Consider the following 26569-nt stretch of genomic DNA (forward strand, 5'->3'; position numbering starts at 1 on the left):
GTAAGTTTTTCATCTTTTGTAAGTGACGATGACCATCATTGTTGGTATCGGAAGAGAGGAAAGGAGGAGATCTTTCAAGTCCACTTGATTTTCAAGTTCATACGAGACAACATGTGGAATTCACGCGTCAATAGAAATGGTGGCGCGTGGAGAAGACGTGCTGCTATTGTTCTTACAACCCAGAATTTTCCAGCATTGTTCCCGAGTCTAAGCAACTTTTTCCAAATAATAATTTTACCTTTGTAAGGTTCTTTTTGCAATTTTTAAATGTTGATGTGTGTATTTAAATTATGGTTAGACGTGTGTTTTTGTATTTTCTTATATGTTCAAATATTTCAATAAATCATTATTTTTTAATTCATGAGAATTAATAGTTAAAAATCCTGGTAAAGGATGTTGGACCTACTACAAATGAGACTGATATTTGAAATATCGGAGCTTGACCAAAAATTTTTTTAGAAGTTATTCTAAATGTTCACCAATTTTAATTATAAGTATTTTTCATTGTAATACACAAATTACAAAGAAATTTCTCCTAAGAATTTATTTCGGTACACGAGTCCATAATAAATTCTTAAACACCGGATTTATTCATACAAGTAAATCTTAATTATAAACTATATATAGATTACCGACTAGAAAACCATCAAAACCTTTAAATTTACATCAAACCACAAAACAACTTACCTTAGATAGGATGCGCTAAGGATACTAATACATTCTTTAGCCACAATCAGTTTCTAAAACTCAAATATCTGACAAGACTAATATACCTAAGTTTCCTAGCGACCTTGAACCAAATAACTTGTGGTGACTCCAAACAACCTCTCTAACCTAGTGCGTTCACATGCGACAATTTCCAAACAGTAAAGTCATGACGTATCTCTCTTTATTAATTTATATCACTTCTTTAGGAGGTTGGAATCCTATCAATGAAGGTTCATAAAGCATGGGGCCATAATCACTAATAGTTATATGATTCATAAAAATTTGTGTGAATTGAAGATGAAACCATAAAAGAGGAGGAATAAAAGAAGAAATGCCAATAGCAAGGCCATCACTTTGACTTATATCATTAGGGATGTTGATAGGGATTGGTGAAGTAGTCACGAAACTTGTAACAACATGATTCTAAGCAATAACATGTGCAGGGTTTGGCAACGGACTAGGTGATGGTGTCATTATCATGGGAGAACTGGCATCTACAAGCTTGAAATTCATAGGCAAGGAACTACATCTTTTCTCACTCCTCGGACATAGAGCATACTTGCTCCTCTTTATTCCCATGTCAAGTTCAAAGTCCATTTCACCACTCTTTAGATGAGTTTCACCTAATTCCTCTATTTTGAGTTTTTCTACAGCCTTTTCCTGCTCTTATAAGTTTTTCTTTTCAAATTCTTCTTTTTGAGACTCTACCTACTTCTTTTTAGGGGATGATGTGATGATGATGATGAGGTTTTTTAGGCTTGTTTTTTCTAGTTAATTATTTTTCTCAAAGAGTTGGGCCCATTAGAGTAACATAGACAAATATCAATATAACACGTATTCTGCACAAGATTCTAAAAAAATGACAAAATATCACTCATACCATATATGTTGTCTAATAGAGAATACCCTTCCGCCAACCAAAGAAGGTAATGTTGACAATTATCTTTTCCTTATTTGGACTCAAATGAAGAACAATATTATTTACAACACAATCTCTAGGCTGGAAAACATCCCTTGCATTATTTTAATAGAGGTAATAGAACCACTATAACACATTATAATCCAATCACTCATCCAATTTTTTTATTGAGAGTGCTTTGCCTTGAAAAATATCTTTCAAGAGATTTGGTGTTCTTCTCTTAGAAATATTATAAGACCATACTATACCTTTTTTAGCTTCAGGAGAACTAGATAAACTATAACAATATTTAAATAGGTCAACAATAGGATTTTAAACTTTAAGTCTCAGGTATTTGTTAAAAGTTGCTATAATCATCCACTAATTAGGTGTAACTAACCTACAAACATGTTATAATAAGAAAATATGTCTCTAAATAAACCATACAAGGGAAATATATCCACAAACCTAAGCATGCATATAAGAGTTATGATCTCAAAATTTCCAGTTGTTGACTTTAGTTTTCTACTTAGTCTTTTGCGGGCAAATGGAGTCCTACCATTATACCCCCACATCATGTCAAGTGTTAGATGATTACTAGCTCTATTGGCTACAACACTTTTATAAAAGGTCATGGGGTTGAGGTGGATTAAATGCAAGCATGGGATTTTGATGCACCTCAAGAGAAAATCTAGCCCTCTTATTCCCACTAATAAATGTACTAGCTCTAGAGTCACTATAAAATGAGTAAGTTTCCTCACATCTGTCTTTACTTATAAAAGATATTCACCATAAGGAATTTGAAAGAAAGAAGAATGAGGTATTGAAGTGGAGGAGAAGAAGAAATGACTATTTATAGAGTAATTCTACCAACAACATTAAAGTGATTTGGCATGCCCACGTGAAATAGTGATATATTTACCAAGATTCTTAAGATAATTATCATCAGTCATGGTAGAAGTTCTTTAGCTTTATCATATACACAGTCATGTGAAAGATGAAAGATGTTCAATGATTCCTGATATTGATACATCTTTAATTTCCAGTAATGTGATTCCTGAGATAATTATCGTCATCATGGTGGACCAAGTTCTCTAGTCATATTACATACACAACAATATGAAAGATGTCCAATAATTCTTGACATGGATGTAGGTTTTAATTCCCACCAATATTAGTCATAATATCACCAACATTCTTGTAAGTTCAAGTTATTCCTTGTATATATCATTCAATTTCTCCATTGCATATAGCTTTATGATAAAGTTAATTTTTAACAACACCTTGTTAAAAAATTACTTTAGAGGGCAATTGATAATGATAAGATATTCGGTTGGGCCAAGCCTAATAGAATCACCTAACCCCCGACCGAGTTCTTCTTCTTCTTTTCTCTTTTCCTTCCTCTCATTTTAATCACAAGTTACAAGTCTATGATAACTCTATTTACATCTATAATAGAGGAATAAGGTTGACACCTTAGGTTAGGTCAAAAGATTTTTTCAAGATATTTATCTATATTTTTTCATGTTTTTTGTTAATAAAAAATGTTAAAGTTTAACAATAAAAAAGGGATTCTCTCTTAAGACAAGACATAGAAAAGTATTAAATTCTCTCTCTATTCACTTTTTTCCGTTATCACTACTTAAAAACCTTAAATTTATATTGGCATTGGAGGGTTTTTAGCATGTAACAACCTTTATCCATACAGCAATCATCCTTAAAGGAAGCCCAGATTTAGTGCAGTGGGTTTCAAGCTTCTTCAGTTTGCTTCCATGCTTCGCAAAATGAGGTGCTTTTTTTTTTTTTTTTTTTTGCAATTTATGACTTTAGTGATTCAGGTTTTTTTAATTTTTTCTTACCTTCATCAATAATATTAAGATCATTGATGCATTGTAGAAATAGTGATTATTTAGCCTTGTTTATAGGCTTTTGAAAATCATCTAAAAGGCAAATGTTGTTTTTTCAATCCTTTTATAATGAAAGTTGTTCTCTCTACTATCATTACGTAGGCAACTTTTTGATCAACCCCTCTAACAACTCTTCAATTTTTGCATGAACTTGAATATTTTAATTTGCTAAAACATGTATGATGAGATTTAATGTATATTGTTTTTGCTGATGCATTTGATTTTAGTAGTAGGACCCACCACTAAAAGCAAAAAAATATTGCAGTAAAAGTATGAATTCTTTGCTTTTGTTCTTTTGTTTTTTATTGTGACAGGTTGTACCTCATAATAAACACAAAAATAAAAGCAAAAACAAACACACCCTTAACTTACAAATGATATTGTATATATACACTTTTAGCTTCGCATAAAACATGCTAAAAAACATTATGTTCTTGATAAGACTTGCATTATTTCTCTATCTTTACAATGTTTCTTAAATCTGTTTAGGTTATGTGTGTTTTTTTTAGTCAAATTGAGTGTCATTTAAAATGGACTTATGAAGTTGATCACAAATTTGAAATATAGCCTACAATGTTCCATTGACAACGATACTACATATATATTTGAGAATGTGATTATAATTACTTTTCAAAATATTTTTTACTTATAAATATATCAAAATAATATCTTTTTATTTTTTAAAAATTATTTTTGATATCAACACATTAAAATAATCTAAAAACACTAAAAAATATTAATTTAAAATAAAAAAAAAAAAAATTTAATTTTTTTTAAAAACACTTTTAAAACAGGACCTAAACCTCTTTTCATTTTCATGTTCTTCTATAAACTATCATGTCTCTTATATAAAAATATATATTTTTTTATAGAGTTAAAATATTTAAAAGATTAGAATTTTTGTAAAGATCGCAACTATATTTTTCATCTCTGTAACTTTTCATTGAACATTTACAAGAGATTTTCTTTTAGTTATGCCCACTCAATTAAATACTCATAAATCATATCTTTTTAAAAAGTGTTTTTTTAATAAAAATCACATCTTATTATATCAAGAAATAATGAGTTTTTTCATAATTTTTCATCATAATTTTAAATTTATTTTAAAATCATAAAAAAGAAGTTAATGACTACAATTATTGTTATTAGCTTTTCTAAAGGTTTCTCGATTAATATAGAAATTTGCACTTGTCATTTTGTGCAGTGAAGGAACAGCACACAGAACAAAGCTTAGGAGGCCTCAAGGCCACCTTCAAAAACACTTGTCATTAGTTTTCATATTTGCTGGTTGATTTTTCCCATTCTATTCATTCAATTTGAACTTTAAATTGCTACTTAACTCTTGTCGTCACTTCATCCTTCAAACAAGTGATGGTTCAAGAGCTATTCACGACTGCTATGGAGAAGATGAGGAAATTTGAATTTAACACGCCAAAAGATACAAAAAGACACCAAGCCGTAGGAAACATGGCTGCTCCAAAAAGTCCCTGTATCCATATCAAGACCATATAAGATACAGATACATGATGCGTATCAAATTGGCGAGAATACAGCAAAAAAAAAAAAAAAAATCGGATATGCAGGACAGGATACTGCTAGATCTAAATAAAAAAAATTATAACAATAATCACTTTTTATTCATACGTTGAACAATAATCACTTTTATTTATACGTGTGTTTGGTTCGACCCGTGACTTAAGACCTTACCCAAATCAACCTCCGAGTCAGACTTTTAAAGCTATGATAATAAAAGCTTTTTTTCTTACATTGACCTGAGTCAACCCGGGTTGCCTCTCCTAATCTATGACTCGAACTTTGCCCTGGTTTGACCCTAAATTAAGTTTTAAAACTATGATAATAATTATTTTCATCCTGTTGTTGACTCAAGTCAATGATCAACCTCATTTGTGACCTGGACCTTGCCTCAAATCGACCCCCAAGTAACCACTTTTATTCTTACGCTAACTCGAGTTAACTTGACCCATGACCCGGGTTTTGCCCTCAATCAATCTTCGAGTTGGATTTTAAAATTATGATAATAATCGTTTTTATCCTTACATCTCTAAAAACATGTTTTCTCTATAGCTTCTATACACAGAAATTCAATTCAAAATTGTTCTAAATACATTTATTTTTATCCTTTTAACCAAACAAATTTATATCTCTACTGATTCTATCCTTTCTGCGCCGGGACATATCCAAACCCCCCATGGTGATCTAGCTGTGTGAGTTTCATTTATTTAAGGAGCATAATACCCTTTCCACGATCCCACTAAAAGAACCGGGAGGTTGTTAGGTGTAATTGCAAAGAGTGCAAAGTGTTGCAGACACTATCCTAGAACGTAATTTAGCTTTTTTAATGGATAAATTACATTTAAACAACCTACTGTTTGAGATTGTTCATATATTACAGCGGGCCTCCTATATAATGCCATGCCATTTCACTTATCACCCTATACTATACTTTGATTTCATTTACCAGCATTACTCTTTAGGGGTGAGCACTGTCTGGTTTAACCCGAAAACCTGTACTGAGCTGAATTCAAAATACCAGTCAATTTGGATTCTAATATAATTAATGTGCAAAAAACTGAACCTAAAATTAATTTGGTTTTTTAAAGTATGGTTTGGTTGAATATAAAGCTCCACAAACAAACTCTAATATTTTCCTGATTTAATTATTTTTAACATCAGGTAATCCAGTTAAATTTATAAGTAGGGCAGGAGTCATAAATATTTGGAAGAGCTGCTTTCATCCCTCCACTTTTCCACTTTTTTCTTATCGCTTAAATCTTCTTAACCAAACTCTATGGTAAGGGGAAAGGAAAATACATCCATGAATTTTCTTTCTTTTTGTGTTTTTTTTTTTTGGTGGATATGGTCTTCATTTCTTATACGATATTGTCAAACTAATCTTGTGTTTATTTGGACATAAATGGAGGAATGATCCACTTGAAATTTTCTCACTCATTGGTTAGGTGCTTTCAAATTTTTTTCCCAGATAAATTTTTGCCCCCAACACCAAATAATGTACGAGGTTTTTTATATACAATGAAAGAAGATAAATCATAGTCTAAAATGGTAATGGTATATGTATATGCTTACTCTATCTAGACATCCCTAATTACACTTGTTTTAACCTTTAATTTCAACATTAGAACTTTACTGAGCATCTATTAAGTACAAAAGTTACCACATGTGCATGCAAAAGCCATTTTAACAATTTGACCATTCTATATCTCAACCCTGATGATAAAAATTGGAACCCAAAGAGCCATGCTAGTAATCATTCATCAGGCAGAGTTACTTGGAGAGGTTATAGTTTATGGATAATGTACAACCATACCTCAGGTGCCAAGGTTAGGAGCATGCCTCAGGTGCCAAGGTTGGGAGCACGAGTTGACACCGGTGGACCATTTGAATATCTCCATTGACCACATGCTAAGCATCTGTCTAGCTTCAGACTGTTCTCCAAAGTACAGAATTTGCAGGACCAGATTTTGTTCTTGGTGCTGGCATCTTTGGGCTTTTGTGCGCCACAAAGCTCGCATATTGGGGCTAGTGGCTGCAATAATCAACACATGACACAAAAAATGCTCATCAATTCAGCAATAGTAAAAAGAAGACGAGAAATATTTGGTTGCTATGGACAAAACATTATAGTATAATACACATTTTGTTCAGTTGAGCATCAAAGTATATATTTACAAGACCTTCAAAATTTTACTGCGCCATTTTCCTTGCTTCGTCATCTTTGTTCCCTACTCGACTAAAGCTATTATAGACTAATGGGACCCAAGAAACCAGCTCCATTGTATCAACACTAAAGTCTTCAGTTATAGCATTTAGTATAATGCCGGTGCTCATTGTCTTGTATAGATACTAAAGTCTTCAGTTAACGCAAATTTATAACATGCAAAAACATGGAAAAATTCAACTTCTAAGAAGACAAACATGAACAATCTTGAACAATAAAATAATCAGCCTTTTATGTGACAAAAAAGAACAAATGAATACTTAGAACAGTATCTGCAGGTAGAAGAGACATGATTGTTGTTTCTGGACAAAACAATAACACAATCTGCAATTGTTGCATTTAGTACAAAGTGGGAGTCATTTCAAAACATGCTTCTATATTTAATGGGAATTAACAAACCAATGACTGGAAAATTCAACTTGTAAGCTGGAAAAAAAAAATGTAAACAATCTTAAACAATTAAACAAATCAAGATTTTACAGAACCAAAAGACTATGCGCATTATCTACAGATTCGAGAGATAAGGTTGTCATCACTGAATCTACAGTAACAAAATCTCCAACTATCGCATTTTGTATAAAGCAGGTACTCATTTCAATGTATGCTATTTGTGTTTAAGCAAATTTATAAACAAAAAACTGGAAAATATAAATTATATGCTAAAAATGTAAACCATCTTGAACAATTAAAATAAATCATTTATAAGCCAAAAACACTCTGCGCATCATCTGCGTCCATATGAGATACAGTCCCAAGTATGTACTTAAGCTGTGAGGTGTAAGGAATGGATCATGTAACTCGAAAATCTAGCATTAAAAATAGTCAGGATATATTTCCAATGAAGCATAGCCGCAAAACAATTGATTTGACGTCATGATGCTGATCACTTACTGGATTCAGTAGCGTGCAGGTTCCACACTCCCACAAAGAAGATGCCTCTGGATTATGTGCTGAATCACGATTACATATGGAACCAAAGGATGAATCACTGGTTAAAGGAGGTGCCTCTATAATATGTCTAGTATAGAGATTAGTTGTGGATCCAAAAATTGAATCACTCGTTAAATCAATGAAGCTACCTTCTATGTGGGTAGTAGCATCAGGAAATGGATCCTTATATGAATTGCAAATTTTTTTTCTAAGGTTGGTGCCATGATCGAGCATAGACCCAGATGTTGAAGCATCTTTGGATAAATCTACAAAATTAGAATCTGAAACTGAATGTCCTTTGGAAGAAAAACAAGCTGTTCTGTCATTTGATTCACAACCTCTTTTTCTACAGTTATGTAACCTTGAGCTTTCTGTAAATTCCCCCATAGATACAGGGTTTTCTGCAATATCAGAGCTAGTTTCTCCATCACCAGAGGTCTCATCAGTCTCAGCCAACAGAGAACCACACCAGATCTCATCCTGCAACCTCCTTTCTGCAGCCATTGCAGCAGCTTGTATTGGACTGAGTGCAACCATGATGGTACTATCACCTCCAAGCCTTTTAGGCTGAGATGGCAGCATGGATCCTAACTTCGCCCTCTTTTCCGCAGCAGCTAAGGCAGTTTTGCGAAGAGATGACAGAGCAGGTTGGCGGGAAAACCCACCCAAACACCTCCCTGGAAGATCAAACCCCTCTCCTGTGCCAGCGATTCCCTTGGAAATCAACTCTTCGCACTCCTGTTAAAAACAACGGGAGCAAGTGAGGTGGGTCATAGCGGAACCATATTGCCTGACTTAAAACTATTGGATTGTTTACAAACAAGAAAAAAGTTTTGGAGATTAAAGATGCACGAAATACATCTGAAATTCAATATGACAGGCTATAACTGCATATAAACATTTAATTAAAATAAAATGCCAAGGAAAAAAGAAATAGAGGACCTTTCTGAGTTCATCCCAGAGCTTGTAAAAGTTGGCGTTGTGGGGGCCATGAACATTATGGCAAAGCTCATGAAGCATTGTATCAAGAACCTGATGGAATGGAAAGAAATCCAAATCCCTGTTTGGTCTACGAAGCCTCAACTTCACATGCACCCCACCTCCTACATTTAATCCCAGAAGAGACCGGTTGTTTGGACTGAAGTCCGATTCAAACATATAGTTTCAGTCGTCAGTCAATTTGGCATCAAAACAACATAGAATGTAAATGAGAAACCATAATTTTCAAGCAGTTTTCAAAAATCTAACTAATTTCGCCATTACAACTATTAAAATAATATTTTTTTTATTTCATTTTCCACCATTAACCGGCCTGTTGATGAATGAATCACATTTTAACTTCGGCACGGTAATGGGTTTACAAAATGGAATTTTCTTATCCTTTCTTTTGGGGCATTTAATTTCTCAGCAGCCAAACAGAGACTGTACATAATATAATATATTTAAAAAAAAAAAAAAAAAAAAGAATACCAGAATTCAGAGAGAAGCTTGACACGCCAATTGTGTTTACGCATGATGGGCTGCACCTGTTTGGCTATTTTGTCTAACATCTTTTTGGCTTCCTCTTCTCCTGGTTTTTTCAGGGCTTTGATTTCCCATACTTTGTTTAAATCACTCAAATTCATCTCTCTCTCTCACTAAAAAAATCTAAATCAAAACCCTAATCAGTATGATACGCTCAGCCTATTTGCTTGCGATCATGACAAGGATTTGAGAGATTTGTCTTGCTACAATGGTGGCGAGTTTCCTTTCAAAGAGTTTTTATAGGGATTTGTGTTTGAAATTGTTAATTTGTAAGAAAATTTTAATATGCTGTCTTACGAAAATATGTTTAGTCCTAACATAAGCGAAGGAAATTGAATGAACCTAAGATTTAATTTTTATCTTTATTTTTTTTAAGATACGGTATATTTTATTTTTATTTTTATTTCTAAATTTGAATAAAATTCGATATATAGTTTTGTTATTTAAAATTTTTATTAGTTTTGTCCAGTTCAAATTAACACAAATTAAACCCTATTTGAAAACCACGGTTGATTGTTCTCTGCCGCAATAACATCTTTGCTCTTCCAAAAACAAAATTACATCCTTGGTAATTTGATCTTTTTGCAAAACTCGTTGCTAATTAAAGATTTATCAAAGATACGTGTGTTTTTTTTTTTTTTGTTAATTTTTAAACACAATAAAATAACTTACTTTTCATATCAAAAAATTTTATATAGGCCAAAAGAGGTTTCAAAGGCTTTTCATGTTTTCAAACACAATAAAATAACAATTCCACCTTTAAAACAAAATAATAAAAGATAAACCATGCATCTAAAAGTCTTTTATTCCTTTATCTGAATTGGATATTTTGAATTACAACTGAAATATAAAAATTGTTCTTAGATAAGAAAAAAAAGTTATATATTCTTGAAAAACTAATTTCAAACGCCCTTGCTGAGAATACTAAAAAAAAAAAAGCTAGCAATGAATATTAATGTTATATTTATGATGATGAACAATTTATATATGTAACATTAACCAGTATGTCACTTAAACTTTAAAAAACATAAGAATATAGATGTTCATATTATGTTTTATGTATCTCAAAGAATTGAGGCTAATAGGATTGAGACATGTACGACCTTTAAAAAATTATTGTGTTGCAAGATAATAAATGATTCTTCACTGAATACCCATGTTTTAAAAATAATTGGATATATTGAGAAATTAAATCATTAAGTTTTGTTATAAATCATAAGTTAAGTGTTAACTTGGTCTTATAATTATTACTCCAAAATTTTTTACAACTTATTATGAACTATCTCATGAACAAGTTGAATGATATATTATTAAAACTATTTAATATACTTAAATAAAAAGAGAGAGGGAAGGGGGGGTTAATGTGCATGGTCTATATAAATAATAAAGCACCTCGGACAAATCTTAAATATGTTTTTTTTTTCCTAATAAAATTATACCAAAACTAAAACATGCCTAATTCACAAAAAATATATATATATATATATATTACATGGACAATTTTGGGTTCTAAAAATATTAACCCATGAATTATATGGGAAAAGGAAAAGATTATTATGAAAAACCAATACTGGGTGTTTGTTATATGCATGATGTGTACTAAAGGGGGCATATTCTAATATGTTTGATATATACATATTTACACAAATGGAGGATTAGAGAATACATGAAATTATTGATATTGATAGATTTACAATATTTCAATTATTAATACAACACTAAGACAAATGACAAGATATGAAAATATCTTAATAAAAAAAAAAAAAACTTTTGCTCACAAAGAAGGTATAATATAATACTAACATCTTGTTTGGAATTTACATATAAAATTGAATTCAATTTATAATTATATTTGAATTCAATTGATAATCCATTATAATTTTTTATGTTTAAAATAAAATATTAAACTATAGAATTAAATTCAATCAAACTAATTGGAATATATATAGAAATAAATTTAATTAGCAATCTTGACTATTCTGCTCTTAATTCATAAATCATTATTTTTTTTGGTTAAAAAAAGATTTCATTTTATTACAATGACCCTTATATTTATTTATAATGACATAAAATATAGACATTTTAAAAAAGATATAAATATAAAAAATGATCTCATATTAATTCTTTATTAAAAAAATTCAAAAAATATATATTTGCTAAAAAAAATTTGATCAAATTTATCTTTTAATTGGAATGTTGAGAAAAAAAATCTACAAATATTTCAATAAAAATTATAACATTTTACTCAAACCAAACATAGATAAAATAAATATCATACCAACACAATCACATTACCAAATAGACAAGTCTATGATTATTTTCCATGCTTCACTTGAACTCTTTAATAACATATTTTTAATTTTACCAATTATTTAAACCGTAGCTTCATTAGATATTAAAAAAATATATTCTAATAAGATTAAGATTGTTTACAAGTCATTCAATTATTTCAAAAAGATTTGATCCCTTCAATTCCAATTTTCTTCTTACTTTAATTATCTCAGACTTCCTAATTTAATGGTTTATGTTCATAATAGCTTGTGCAATATTATTCAATGCACAAATTATCTCTTTAAATTCTAAAGAATAATCACTTATGTCATAACCCTATTTGACCATTTTTTTCTTATTTAAAAGAAAACAACAAAAAAAGTTTAAAAAATATATTTTTGATATATTTACATTGTTTTTGGCATTTTCATCATCTTTTTAAAAGAATTTAAAATTCAAAAATTTACTTTCAACGCGTTCAGTTTTTAACATGCTCATTTTAAAATCATTAATCATTTTTTTCTTATTGAGTCAATGTTAGTATCGTCTTTTTAAAAAATATCAAAACACAAAAGAATATAAGATACATCAAAAATAAAAAAATATTTGGACAATGAGACTAAAGTGCAAAGAAATAAAATGAGGGACCAAAATGATTTTGGGTTGCTTGGTCACCAAGTTTGCTTAGGGACCAAGTAATTAGAAGAAAAATGTCAAATTTATTTTTCTTATAAATAGATGGTTGTATCACATAAAAAAAAAAGTGAGGAATTTTAAAGGAGCCATTAAAAATTACAAACTAGAAACTCATAAAATAGGGAGACCCTCTCTCCCACAGAAAAAAAAAAAAAAAAAAAAAAAAAAAAACTAGCTCTCCTTTTACCACAATAAGAACAACCTAATTGTCACTCAAAAATAACAAAAAAAACTTTTATTCTTCATCCCTAGACATTTAATAGCACACTGAAGATTCATCTTCTTTTTTTAAAAAAAGCAAATAGCATATGACCTCTTGTGAAGAGAAGGTCAAAAAGATAATAAAACATCCATTTTCCCATCCCCATTACCAACAACAGCCTCATCTCTAGTCGACCTTTTCAATCAGCCACCAGTAGCTCCCACATTTATAACTAACGACAACAATAACTCTCCTTCCAATCCACATTAGGTCTCTTCAACAACACCACATCCACCAGCAACCTCTCAACAACCAAAAGAATCACTATTCATAATTCATTTCCCCTCCTCCCACCATCACATAAACTAGCCTTTTCTTTATCTTTACCAAAGATACAATTCATCATTTTTAGCTCCTAAAGATCTTTAGCCTAAACACATTCCAGAAACCATAGCCATATGCAATCATTGTAATTTTTTTCCACATCTAAAAACCCATAAACACAGACCTCCTCTCCTATAGCTCGACTAAAGCTTCCTTAGCAACAATTCATCACTGATCTCGTGGCCCATCACCTCCTCCTAGTAACCATCGTTAATGGCTTCCTTATAATAAACTCATTAATTGTCTGTGGAGGAGAAGAAGAAAGGGAAACTGAGAATAGATCCTAAAAAAATGAAAATAAAATGAATTGTGTAGTGTGATTTTGTGCCTTTTGCAAGTATTGTTGACACCACTGCCATCACAAGGGGGAAGAAAAGTAAAAGCCATACGCTGCCAATCTTGATGGCGTGTGAAGACCACACGTCGCCACTGTTTCCATACTTCCCGTGTCAATTTTAGTGTATTTTGGACACATCAAACACCTTGGAAGGTCAATTCATAACCTCAAATTATTTTTTTAGATAAATTGCTGAAATATTGTGAAATTTTGAATAATATTTATTGTTGTGTATAATTTTAGACTTTGTTGGACACTTTAATTTGGTTTGATATGTTTTTATTATTATTTTGAAATGATTTGAATATTTGTGGTGAATTGTGAGTTTATTTTTAGATTGTGATTTCTTTTTGGACATTAAATATTGATATATGAATTATGTTTGGTTTGGGTTTGTGTTGATTTGTTTGAATTAATATGTGATTTGAAAAAAGTTAATGAAATTAATAATATTCATGTGAATTTTTTGTGTTGCTTGGTTTTGAGTTGATGAACAATAATTCATCCTGAGTTTACATCGTGGTCAAAATAGCTTGATTAAAAATATTTTTTTTTTTTATGTTTTGCCAAGCATGACTTTAGTCTATTTTTTTTATATATAAATTTTCAAAAAATTTAGATGATCATTTTGCAACTAATTTTGATTTCCCCATATTTTTGACCCTCGAATATCTAGAATTACATTCTACATGCAGATAGTTTTATGGTATTGAATGAATTGTTTTTACTTTTCATAAAAACAACAATAAAAAAAATTTCTTTCAAAAATATAGTTTTTTATTTTAATTTACATATGGATAAATTTCTCAAAAATAGATCATATTTGTATAATTTAGCATACTAAAAATCACAAAAATAATCTTCTTATTTTGCATACATATTGGATTTAATGACTAGTTTATTAGAGTCATGAGAACTTGACCTACATTTCAAAGAAATCAAAAATATTTTTTGTTTCAATATATAGGATTATAAACTTATATGTAAGATGTATTCCCGATATTGAATAAAAAGAAATTGTCTCTTATTTTCTTGTGTTTGACTTTAAAATGATTAAGTTTTAACCTGATAAAATAAAGATTTTCTTACCAAAAAGGACATTTCTTAAGCCTTAGACAAACCAACGGTTAAAAAACACAACAATATCTTAGTTTATATCAGACAAATAAATAATGCAACTTATCTTGAATAAGGTGTATTATGGGTGATACGTCTTTTTTATAAACAACCAATCCTCTTATTTAGACTTTGAAACAAGTTAGAGTTTCTAGTGACCAAAATACTAGGTGACAACTCCATCCTTTTTTATTGATAAAGATCAAGAATTTCTTATTATTTCACCATTACCACAAAGATTTTACTCTAGGAGGATGATCATCATGATGCTATACATGCGCGACATAATGACAACTTTATTGTGGATACATATGGATTAAGCTTTGTTTTTTTGTTTGATTATTGTGTTTTAATTTATTTGGTCTATGTTTAATTTCAACATGTCATTTGTAAATATTGTTTATATGTTTAAATCTTTGTACATATTGTTCATGCATTGTATAATTAACAGTTTGTCCTATAACTATCAGTCATGATTTAGATGCGTGAAATGCCCAATTCATATTTGAGTGTCAGCTTGGTAATGATGTGCATATGTGCCTTAACCATTCCTTGCAACACCTCCATATTATCTTTACAAATACTGTCATTAGGCATATCTGAGACCTTTTTAAGACAAGATAAAAAGCCTACCCATGTTCACTTCAATATTAGAACTTGTCTTTAGAATGTATGTGTCATTTGTAAATTGCATCCAGAAAAGCCTAACATGAAACATCCTAAATTCTAGGATTTTTAGGTGGCAAACAATGATCACATAGATTCTACAAAAGTCTAGATTATTAAAAATTGATTAAGACGAATATGAATTCTATCATCGATGTAATAAAACACCAAGTGACGACCATTATCATCCCTTGAAGGGCAAACTTGCATTTAATTTACTTTTTTTTTCATATGCATGTCATATTTATAGGCCCACCCTTAAACACCAACCCCTAAAAGAAGAAAATAGAAGAGTTCAGCATGAATAAAAGCAAGATGACTTTCTAAAAAGAGAGAAGGCTTGATTAACCAATCTGCAAGGACGAACCATTCACTACAAAGAAAGACCCCCAACACATGGAAGCCAATGCTGAAAAGTTCACTATGAGTATGCCCTTTATCCCTCCATATATCCTTAGAAAAGAGTTTTAGATGTTTATCTGATTAATCAAAGTTTGCAAATTTTCCCTTGTCAAAAAGAGAGTTTCAGATGTTTTTCTAGTTAATTAGAGTTTGTAATTTTTTTCCTCAACACCCCGAGCTCATCAAAATATTCATGATGTCTTACCTCAAAATTCACTATAATTTGCTGCAAGTCAGATACATCAAACACCCTTATTTTTGTTTTAGCCTGGATATCATTCAAGAAGAAAATATTGAGAATAATTTGAGCTTTTTGATTTGTCATTGGTATGAAAGATTGATAGGATTTGAAATATCAAAACACAAAAAATACAAGATACATTAAAAATTAAAAAAAAAATATTTGGATAAAGGGGACCAAAGTGTAAAGAAGGAAAATGAGAGACCAAAATGATTTTGGATTACTTGGTTACCAAGTTTGCTTGGGGATCAGACAATTAAGAGAAGAAGAAGAAGAAATTTGTTTTACCTATAAATAGGTGGTTGTACCACACAAAATAATGGATGAGGAATTTTAGAAGAGCCATTAAAATTATAAACCAGAACCAATTAAATAGAGAGACCCTCCCTCCCACACACAAAAAACAACTAGCCTTCATTTTCCTAAAAAAGAAACAACCTAGTCATCACTCGGCGATAAAAAAACAAATGTCTTTTATCCCCTTCTAGACATTTAACAACACACTAAAGATTTTTCTCCCTCTTTGAAAAAACAAAGAACCAGTGACCCCTATGAAGAGAAGGAAATAATAATAATAAAACACCCGAATAATTAATTCTCCTTTACCCTTCATGAAGCACAATCCCTCTCATTTTCAACCCAATCCAAACCATGAGCTGCCTTTATCGGCATTGCAAGCAAGAACCATTCCCCCCAATCACCATCACTAGCAATAGCCTCATCTCTAATTGACCTTTTTAATTAGCCACCAGCAGCTCTCATGTCCACCACCAACAATAGTATTAACTCTTGCTTCAAACCATGCTAGGTCTTTCAAACAACCAAGAGAATCATCATTCACAAATCATTTCCCTTTTTTCTCTGCCAAGATACCCATCATTGTTTTTCGCTTCCACAGATCCTTAACCAAAAAACAGTCCAAAAACCATAGCCCTGTGCCAATATTGCAATTTTCTTTCATGCCACAGATCTTCGCTCCTACACTCGATCCAATCTCCCTTAGCAACAACCCATCATTGATCCTGCAACCACTAACTCCTCCCAGCAATCATTGCTAGCGACATTCTCCTAATAGACTCATTGACTATCTGCGAAAGAGAATAAAAAGGGAAATTGAGAACCAATCCTAAAAAAACAAAAATAAAATAAATTGTCTAGTGTGATTTTGTGTTTTTGCAGGTAACCGTGACACTCACCACCAGCACAAGGAGAAGAAGAGTAAAAGTCACTTCAACTCTACCGATTCTTGCTCTTCAATCAATGATGACGCATGGATCCACGTGTCGCCACTTTTCCCATACTTATAATGTCAATTTCAATGCATCTTAAACACATCAAATGCCTTAGAAGGTCAAGCCATAACCTTAAATTATTTTATTGGACAAATTATGATTGCTTTTTTGACATTAATTATTGATACATGAATTATGTTTGGTTTCTATTGATAAGTTTGAATTAATATAGGATTTGAACAAAGTTTGTGAAAATAATAAGATTCGTGTGGATTTTTTTTTGTTGCTTTGTTTTGAGTTGATGAATGATAATTCATCTTGAGTTAACATCATGGTTAAAATAGCTTGATTAAATTTTTTTTTTTTTTTTTTTGTGTTTTGCCAAACATGACTTTAGTCTAATTTTGATAAATTTTCAAGATTTTTGAAATATCATTTTGCAATTAATTTTGAGTTCCTTGTATTTTTCTATCTTCTCATATTTAATATTTGTAATTCTAATCTACACATGAGATGTTTTTTGGGTATTGAATAAATCATTTTTTCTTCCACAAAAACAATAACAAAAAATCTTTCATTCAAAAATAAAATTTTTATTTTAATTTGTATATGACCAAGTTTCTCAAAAATAAATCTTATTTATATAATTTAGCATATTGAAAATCGCAAAACTAATCTTTTTATTTTACATGCATATTGAATTTAATAACTAGTTTATTAAAACCACAAGAACTTGGTTTACATTTCGATAAAACATCAAAAATCTATTTTGTTTCAAAATATAAAATTATAAACTTGTATATAAAATGTATTTTTAATATTAAAAAAAAAATACTTTCACTCATCACCATAGAACCGCTTTGAAAAAACAACCGACACGACACTCCAATAACTGCACTGATATGCAGCCCCATAGAACAGCTTGGTGAAAATATATTGGCAGTAACATGTATTATTCAAAGAATCTGGGCTTGGTGATGGTTTTTTCAGAGTATAATGGAAACTTCCATGGAAAAGATATTCTTAAACGAGTGAACTTGGCATGACTCATACCATATAATTGCATCACTTCAAGATTTCTAGGCTTGCATTCTCAATACAACAGCAACAGACTACGGAGATGACATCGGCCAGGAAAAGTGCTTTACCATACACTTTTCGCCGGATTTCTCATGCAATGGAATTGTCAAAGCCCGTCGGCGAAGTTGAAGAAGGTAAAGACTCGAGGAGTCACTTGAGGTTTTGTTAAAAATAGGGCTAGTGTAGATCTGAAATAGCAAGTCATATGAGTGATTATTTTCTATCTCGTTTAGTTTTTATAAAAAAAAAAAAGTAATAGAACTGTTTTTTTTTTTTTTTAACCAGAACCAAACCAAAACGGGTTCAAACCGACTGATTTTGGTTCGGTTATTTTAGAACAAAAACCAGTTCAAACTGGTTTGACTCGGTTTTTTTTCAGTTTTTTTTTTGTTTGGATTCAGTTTGGTTTGATTTTTTCAATTTCAGGCTTATAAAACTCAAACTGAACCGGTCTATTTTTTAAAAAACTTTTAAAAACTCTAAATATATGAATTGATTTAATTTAATTTAAGAGTTCCAAGCATACTGTTACATGTTAAATTTACAATTTTTTTTTTAAATAATCATTAATTATAATTATATTGTTATCCATCATTCACAATCATAACATAAGATTCAATTATGCACTTGATTAATTAATTATGCACTTGAGCGTCTAGCTTAGTGGTCAACTTGCAAAGCTTGCTTTGCAACTGTCTCAAGTTCGATTCTCTCTCCGCACCAGCCTGCCACCCCGTGGTGCCTTACTTGCCTACTAGGCTTGCAGGATATTAAGTAGGTCCGGGGATTAGTCGTGGGCGTAAGCTGGTCTGAACACCTCGGATTACTAAAAAACAAAAAAAAAGATTCAATTATAAAGTAGAGTACTAGGAACCTAAAGATTTTTTTTTTTGTAGGTTTGCAATATAATGTTGCAGTAATAATTATATAATTAAAAAATATATTATTTATAAAGTAAAATTTAATTAAAAGTTAAAGGTTTGTTTTACAAGGTTTATAATAATCATATATAAATTAAAGAAATAGTAAAAAAAAAGAAAAAAGATCGGACGAAACCTTCACCTGTGAATGCTACTTTCGATTAAAGTAAAGTTGAGTAAAAATTGGAAGTGTCATTCCTACTAACTTATTTATGATATTCCCAAAACAGGAAATTAAATGGTAAAAAAGAGAGAAAAAAATAGAAAAGATTACAATTGATAAATCAGATGTAATATAAAATATTTTTTAATTAAAATTATTTTTCAAAATATTATTTTATTTGTTTTTGATATCAGTATATTAAAAAATATTTAAAATTAAATTATTAAATTAATAATTGTTTTCTTAAAAAGAAAAAATATTTAAAAAAACAGGTTAACACTTCCTGAGTCTAAAGTCGGTTACCAAACAGGGCAGTTTCTAATTTCTACATTCTAGACTCTGACTAGTCACACGATACACCGTCGTCCAAACAGATCCTTTAAAGACTTGAAACGAAACAACCAACCCGAGTACTCATTTCCCCTTCCCAACTGTCCCTCTCTACAAAATTCCAGGCAGACACTAAACCCTTGTTAAACCCAGCAAACCCAGAAACAAAAGCAATAAAATTAAAAATAAAATTAAAATTATATATGGCTTCCACAGTAGTTCGATCTCGCATTTTCTCAATCATATCAAGAAACAATAAACCTAATCGCAGATTCTTTTGTTCAAATAAAGAACGCATCATCTCTTCTCAATCAACTATACCCGATCAATCTGCTGCTGCTGCTGCGGCGGAGGAAGCACCGGCGCAGGCTTCGGGGATTCGGGAGAATAAGGCATGGAAATTTTTCAAGTATGGAATTATTGGCGCTCTCACTGGAGCCACTGCTTTTGCTGGATACGCTTCTTACGGTTTGTTTTGAACTATATAAACAAAATGTCCTCCTAATAGTATGTATATTTGAGTGTTTGAACTTGGCAATGCGGGAAAAAATAAAATAAAATTCTACTATTTTTGGTGATGTTTCAGCCTACAGTTTGGATGAAGTGGAGGAGAAGACGAAAACTTTGCGAGAATCAGTAAACTATACTGCTAGTAGTGACGCTTCCAATGTCGAGGTATCTCAGTAGTAAATTAGCTCGTAGGCATATAGTTGAGTTGATTTTATGTTTGCACCTACCTTTTCCAAGGAACGAGACATAAACATATTTTGATATTTTTCTGCTCAGAAGTATCAAGGTTTGCTGTACTCCACAGTGATGACAGGTTTGCCCCTTCCTCTAATTGTTGCTCTTCTTCTTCTTATTATTATTATTATTACATAAACAGTCTATTTTTGCCCCCCTTTTCATCTGCATGTCCTAAGATTTTTGTTGCATCTTCAATAGGATTTTAGCTACCATTGTATTAAGTTCAATGCTCTGTTGACTTCCAAAGGCTGGTTTTATAAACACCCCATCAAGTGTTAATGACACTCCACTTCTCTCTGCCAAATTGTTTTTCATCAAAAGCTTTTAATTTCCTCCCCCAGACTGTAATTTGAGATTTTAAGATGGATTCTCTTAAACTACTTGTTATTGGATTTTCTTTTCTTTTCTTTTCGTGTTATTAAGACATGCCAATTAATTGCTGAAACATTCTATACCTCTAGAATGTTGAAATACACAAGTCAGGACTAGCCATGGACAGAATGCTGCTTTTTTGGTAGTTAGGTTTTTGCATGTTTTCAGGCTGTTTCAGTGATTCTTTCATGCCTGTTTTAATGCAAGGTGACATATACTCTCTCTAGTGTTATCATTTGCTTTAGACTAATTTCATTTGTCTGCCTATGATATTCCAGTTCCTGCTAAAGTGGTGGAACTTTACTTGGATCTGAGGAAGCTACTGGAAGAACATGTCAAAGTGAGTGCAAGTATTGTTATATGTGTTCCTCTACATCTTGGCTTCATGTTTTCCTTCATAAACCATGAACTCAATATGCTTTATGCAGGGTTTTACTGAACCAGCCTCAGATAAACTTCTTCCTGATTTGCATCCTGCTGAGCAACATGTTTTTACTCTTGTTTTAGATCTTAACGAGACAATAATTTATAGTGATTGGAAGGTAAGGCCTCTGCTGGAATTATGTATTATCAAACATGTCTTAAGATTTTGCTCAATAACTTTAGATCTTGTATGCATGCTTATATTACAGTCATTTGACATTTCTGTTCTGGTAAGTAAACTAAGATGGGACATTCCCTACGCCATTCTGGTCTCTGTATGTTCAGTGTATAAAATTATCCATGCTTGCAGTCTAATTTTTACTTTTATATGCACATAAGCTTTTTATCCAGTGAAACTGTAATGATAATATTCTCTGTTCCTCTGTGTGAAGCGTGACAGGGGCTGGCGAACATTCAAACGACCGGGAGTAGATGACTTCTTGCAACACCTTGGACGGTTCTATGAAATTGTTGTGTATTCAGATCAGCTAAGTATGGTAATGGAGATTCATTTTCTCCCATTTTGGATAATCTTTATAATCCATGATGCACTGTGATTATGAATTTTCTGTTTTGGGCTTCTGCAGTATGTCGATCCTGTTGTTGAAAGGTTGGATACAAACCACTTTATCAGGTACAGGCTATCAAGGAGTGCTACCAAGTATCAGGATGGCAAGCATTATAGAGTATGTCATATTTTCTTTTACATGCCTTTTATAGTTTATGTTATCTTTGAGATGCATTTCATTTAAGGGTGATGACTTGTTTTTCAGGTTTTGCAATTGTTCTCATTTTTACTCTGGCAAATTGCTGCTTGTAGATGATTGTCTGTTTCCTTGATTGTTTCTCTCTTTTTGAAAGTCAAAATTTCTTCTCTGCATGTGGCCTGGTGATGGCATTAGAGGTCCTCCATCTGGAAATGCTGTTTGGTTCTGGTTATGTTCTTGCTTGCTGAATTGCGTATAAGCATTAGGTTTAATTTTGCTATATTGGAGTTCATGACCATTCTTTAGAACGTTCAGTTAAATGAATTGGAGTTGCTTATCTGCAAAACTGAATCAGTATAATAAAATTCTGTAATCATGTTACAAATTCATCTCAAAATATTTTTTTGTCAGCATGTTTTGTGACTTTTGTCAGTTGCTTATCTGCAAAACTGAATCAGTTTGATAAAATTCTGTAATCATGTTACAAATTCATTTCTCAAAATATTTTTTTTTGTCAGCATGTTTTGTGACTTTTGTCATTCCATTTCCCTTGGCATGTTTTCTTAGTTCTGCATTGTTCGTCATCAATTTGATGCTGGTGACATGTAGAGGTTTCTTACAAACAGAATTTGCATCACTTCTAAGTCCTTTCAAGTATACTTTATTTGTGAGCTACAGTAACAATTGATCTTTACCAAACAGTCTGTGACATGGATTTGTTTAGCTGGTTACAATTCACTGCTATGCTGCTTGACTTTCTCTAAACCAGAAACTCTGTCTAAACGATTCTGAAGCCATGGATGTTAGTTGTCGTTGCTGATTAAAGTTTCATATCCTAGATGTGAAGCTGCAAAGTTTGTGGATGTTTTAAAAGAATGCTTGAAATGGTGATTTGGAATGCAAATACAGATCATGGGGTTTAGAATTGTTGGCCTAATTATCATTAGGTATGCTTGGGCTAACCACACCTAGCAAACTGCGGTTGCAATCTTGAACTGCAATGCCAAAACCACACCCTAAGGATGAATTTGGAACTCAAAATTTGAAATTCTATCTTAGGTTCATAAGATTTAGATATAAACTGAAGCCTTGAAGAAAGAAGGGGAAAAGGAAGTGATGCTCTAGTCCCTGGCACAAGTTCTTGGGTGGGCTGGGTTCTGGGATAGAGTCTTAATGAAAATGATATAGATATACCAATGACATGCTGTTAAGTGGTCTAGGAATTACAGGATAAGAGCGGAAATCCACTGGAGTTAGGGCAGATATTTGGGCACAGTGGAGGCTTCCATTCAGCATGTCCAATTAATTAGCTTAAATTTTGTGAAAAGCTGTCTATCATTGTGGATTTTGCAAAATCAGTGGTGTCTGGAAAGGTAAGTGAAGCTTCGTGATTCCCATAGATCATATCAGCTGCTTTTCTACCATTTTGTAATTTGTATAGTTTCTGTGCTGCTACTTCTCAAAACGCTTGCTTCCTTTAATGAAATGTGGTAATTCTGGCATGCCTTCTAAGCCTTTTGCTATTCTCAATTTCACTGCCGTGTATAAATTTTTGTGTTATTTTTACCGTGCTTTTGTGAATTGGAAAGCTGTATTTAATGTATGTTATTGTTTGCAGGATCTTTCAAAACTTAATAGAGATCCGGGCAAAATCCTCTATGTGAGTGGCCATGCATTTGAAAATAGCCTTCAGCCAGAAAATTGTGTCCCGATTAAGCCATTCAAGATCGATGAAACGGGTGATGTACCTCTGGATACAGCACTTTTGGATCTTATTCCTTTTCTTGAGTGTAAGTTGAATTTCCTTTCTGCAAGCACATATTATGGTCCATTTGATTGTCCTCATGGAATTGAAACAGTTATATTCTTGGATTTCATTGCATACAAGGTATTAACATTTTTCTTGAAGTATTACAGCCAAAACGAAGGCAAAAATATTATAACCTTTGCTGAAACTGAAAAAACTGGGTATATTTTGTGAAGTGCAGAGACTCTTGTATACTTTTGGTTCTTCCATTTATAGAAGTTCGCACACTGCGCCTGGAGTAAATCCCCAGGCTATTACCTTATTTCGATCATCATCATAATTGTTTATTCATTTTAGTATTGTATAAAATGCATCCTGCTATTTTGGTTTTCACACAGATGTTGCTCGCAATAGTCCATCTGACATCAGAACAGTTTTGGCATCTTATGAAAGAAGGGATATAGGAAAAGAGTTCCTTGAACGTTCTAAAGATTATCAGAGGTACTTTGCATTGTTGTCCGTTTAATTTTATTTTTGTTGAATATGTGAAATTCTATGCTGAGAAGCTGAGATACCAATGTGAGATCTAAATTGAGCATGCACAATCTTATTTGTATGGCATTTTGATTTGAATTAAATGATGATACAGGCGAATGCAAGAACAAAGGCAGCAAGGCCGCCTCTGGCGTCGCTGAGGGCTCGAGGATAATGTAAAATGTAGTAGTAACTGAAGTTTTGGTAGACAGGGATATGAAGTGAAGATTTGCATTGAAGACATCAAAGAATATTTCACTAAAAACTGGTTCCTTGTTAGATCTAAGAATTGATGAAATTCCATTCCCTGCATAATTTTAATGCCGGACACAAGAAATTGTGAATTTTCATCCCTCTTCTTGGAATCATAATTCTTACTAAACTTTCTAGATTATTGGAGGAATCAAGATTCCTTTTTTTTTTTTTTTGGTAGTTTCCCCCCTTGTAAAAACACTCGGATGTATGCCACTGATTTTTCTAGTGTTGCAGCAATAGTAGTCCGCTTGCCAATCTAGTTTTTCAAAATGTGGCTGTTCTGTAATTGAAGTTTGCAGAAAATGAATACCCAATGAGACATGATGATCCATTTGAGTTTGAAGTGTGAGGACATCATTCTCTTGTTTTTTTTGAATTTCTGCTTTCCCTGGTATTAATAAAAGTGAGAGGTAGGTAAAAAGTAAAAAGAAAAAACAAAGAAAACAATTGATATGGTTTTTTTAATTGTGATGGTGATTAAAGTGTTTTTTATTTATAAATATAATAAAATAATATTTTTTATTTATTAAAAATTATTTTTAAAATCACACATCAAAACTTAAAAATATTAAAAAAAAATTATTTTTTTTTTTTTAAAAAAAATACTAATCAAAAGCAAAAGGAAGAGGAAAAATAATATAGTGTCAGAAACACTAGTATCCGTAGTTGGGTAGAATCTTTTCAGCAACTAAAGCCTTGATGGTGGTTAGAAAAAAAATTTAATAAAAAAAATTAGCATGATAAATTAAATGTTGTGGAAGAATAATACTATTTTAAAAAATAAGTTGATGAAATATAACATTTTTATTTTTTCAATTGTGTTTCTAAAAAGCCTAATTTAACTAAATATTGTTATTCCTAAATAAGATAAAATAATCTTATAATCGTTCAATTATTTCATGCAAAACCAAAATTTTATTATAATTTTTAACTACAATATATAATAAATATCCCGTTTGAAAACAATGAAGAAGCTATTTAACCAAAAAATAAAAAAGAAAGAAAGAAAGAAAGAAAGAGTATTGCTTCGGCATTTTACATCCTAATTGCCAAATTTATCCTATAAATTCCAAATGAGTTGTCTTTCAGCAAGAAATGGAAATACGTGTGTGCGCACATGAGGAAGACAAGTAATGGACATACAAACAAACTTCTAGATCTCTCAAATCAGAAGAACGGAGTTTCACACACACACACATATATGGTCCTGTCACTTACAAACTACGTACGAGTTCGATACTAGATTTTGTCAGGTTTTTGTTTATACTATCTTTTATCTTACCAGACTGGTTCAGCTATATAATGGACCTATCAAACCGGTTCGAATTTAATAAATATGCTTCTTAATTTTTACTTTTTTTTTTAATAATGCAAGCACGAATCAGATATAAAAAATTTAAGATACAGTAAATGAGAAATTGATGGGATTTTTTTATATTGTATAAAAGTTAGATGGTGATATTTTTTTTTTTTTTCATTTGAGGTTATGGGTTGAATTTTTTTATTAAAGTATGTTTGTTTTTGCATTTCATTAAAAAAATTTTAATTTTTTACCTTTTTCTTTAATTCAAATTAATAGTTTTTTTTATTTTTTGTATTATTTTTATGTGATGATATAAAAAATAAAATTTAAAAAAAAAAAAATATTTTAAAAAATAACCGTTACGTATAATAATATAATAACTAAGTATAGTGGCGTGCACTCTACAGCAGGTCAATAACAATTATTTTTTAAAAATGCAAAAATATTTGAATTGGGTTTAAAAGCACAAAATGTATTTACATCATCACCATTTTCAAATAAAATATTTTCTATAGTAGCATTACCATGAATAGCGCATAGCAGAGTAGCAATGTCTCATACACCGGCACTAATTTCTTTCCCTTTAATTTTTTTTATTTTAAGATATTTTTAATTTTAGTTTTTTTTTCTTGAATTTTTTTTCTTTTCTCTTATTGATTTGTTTTCATACTGTAAAAATAAATAAATTAATGTGACTTTTTTTATATTATACAAAAG

The 26569-nt window shown here is 31.2% G+C and overlaps 2 protein-coding genes across 5 annotated transcripts; one reads left to right on the forward strand and one right to left on the reverse strand.

Moving 5' to 3' along the window:
• Positions 1-4640: 4640 nt before the first annotated feature.
• LOC118035348 (DNA-dependent metalloprotease WSS1) lies at positions 4641-10051 on the reverse strand. 3 transcript variants are annotated; one of them, XM_035040876.2, is made up of 6 exons: positions 9671-10051; positions 9143-9338; positions 8350-8938; positions 8162-8220; positions 6860-7078; positions 4641-5000 (listed from the first exon to the last, which is right to left on the reverse strand). In XM_035040876.2, the coding sequence occupies exons 1-5, from the start codon at positions 9823-9825 to the stop codon at positions 6887-6889; spliced, it is 1191 nt and encodes a 396-aa protein (XP_034896767.1). In that variant the 5' UTR covers positions 9826-10051; the 3' UTR covers positions 4641-5000; positions 6860-6886. The 3 variants fall into 3 exon arrangements, with proteins under 3 accessions (XP_034896767.1, XP_034896765.1, XP_034896766.1); XM_035040874.2 differs by having other exon boundaries at positions 8162-8938; XM_035040875.2 differs by having other exon boundaries at positions 6855-7078; positions 8162-8938.
• A 9777-nt stretch (positions 10052-19828) lies between these two features.
• Positions 19829-24688, forward strand: LOC118035390 (mitochondrial import inner membrane translocase subunit TIM50). Of its 2 annotated transcripts, XM_035040935.2 has the most exons (10): positions 19831-20232; positions 20351-20439; positions 20551-20587; positions 21162-21223; positions 21312-21425; positions 21699-21803; positions 21894-21992; positions 23632-23803; positions 24159-24261; positions 24410-24688. In XM_035040935.2, the coding sequence occupies exons 1-10, from the start codon at positions 19968-19970 to the stop codon at positions 24453-24455; spliced, it is 1092 nt and encodes a 363-aa protein (XP_034896826.1). In that variant the 5' UTR covers positions 19831-19967; the 3' UTR covers positions 24456-24688. The 2 variants fall into 2 exon arrangements, 1 of the variants encoding a protein (XP_034896826.1); XR_012171171.1 differs by having other exon boundaries at positions 19829-20232; positions 23632-24261; positions 24410-24455.
• The last annotated feature ends 1881 nt before the right edge of the window (positions 24689-26569 follow it).

The sequence above is a fragment of the Populus alba genome, chromosome 11 (genome assembly GCF_005239225.2).
Source record: "Populus alba chromosome 11, ASM523922v2, whole genome shotgun sequence".
Lineage (NCBI taxonomy): Eukaryota > Viridiplantae > Streptophyta > Magnoliopsida > Malpighiales > Salicaceae > Populus > Populus alba.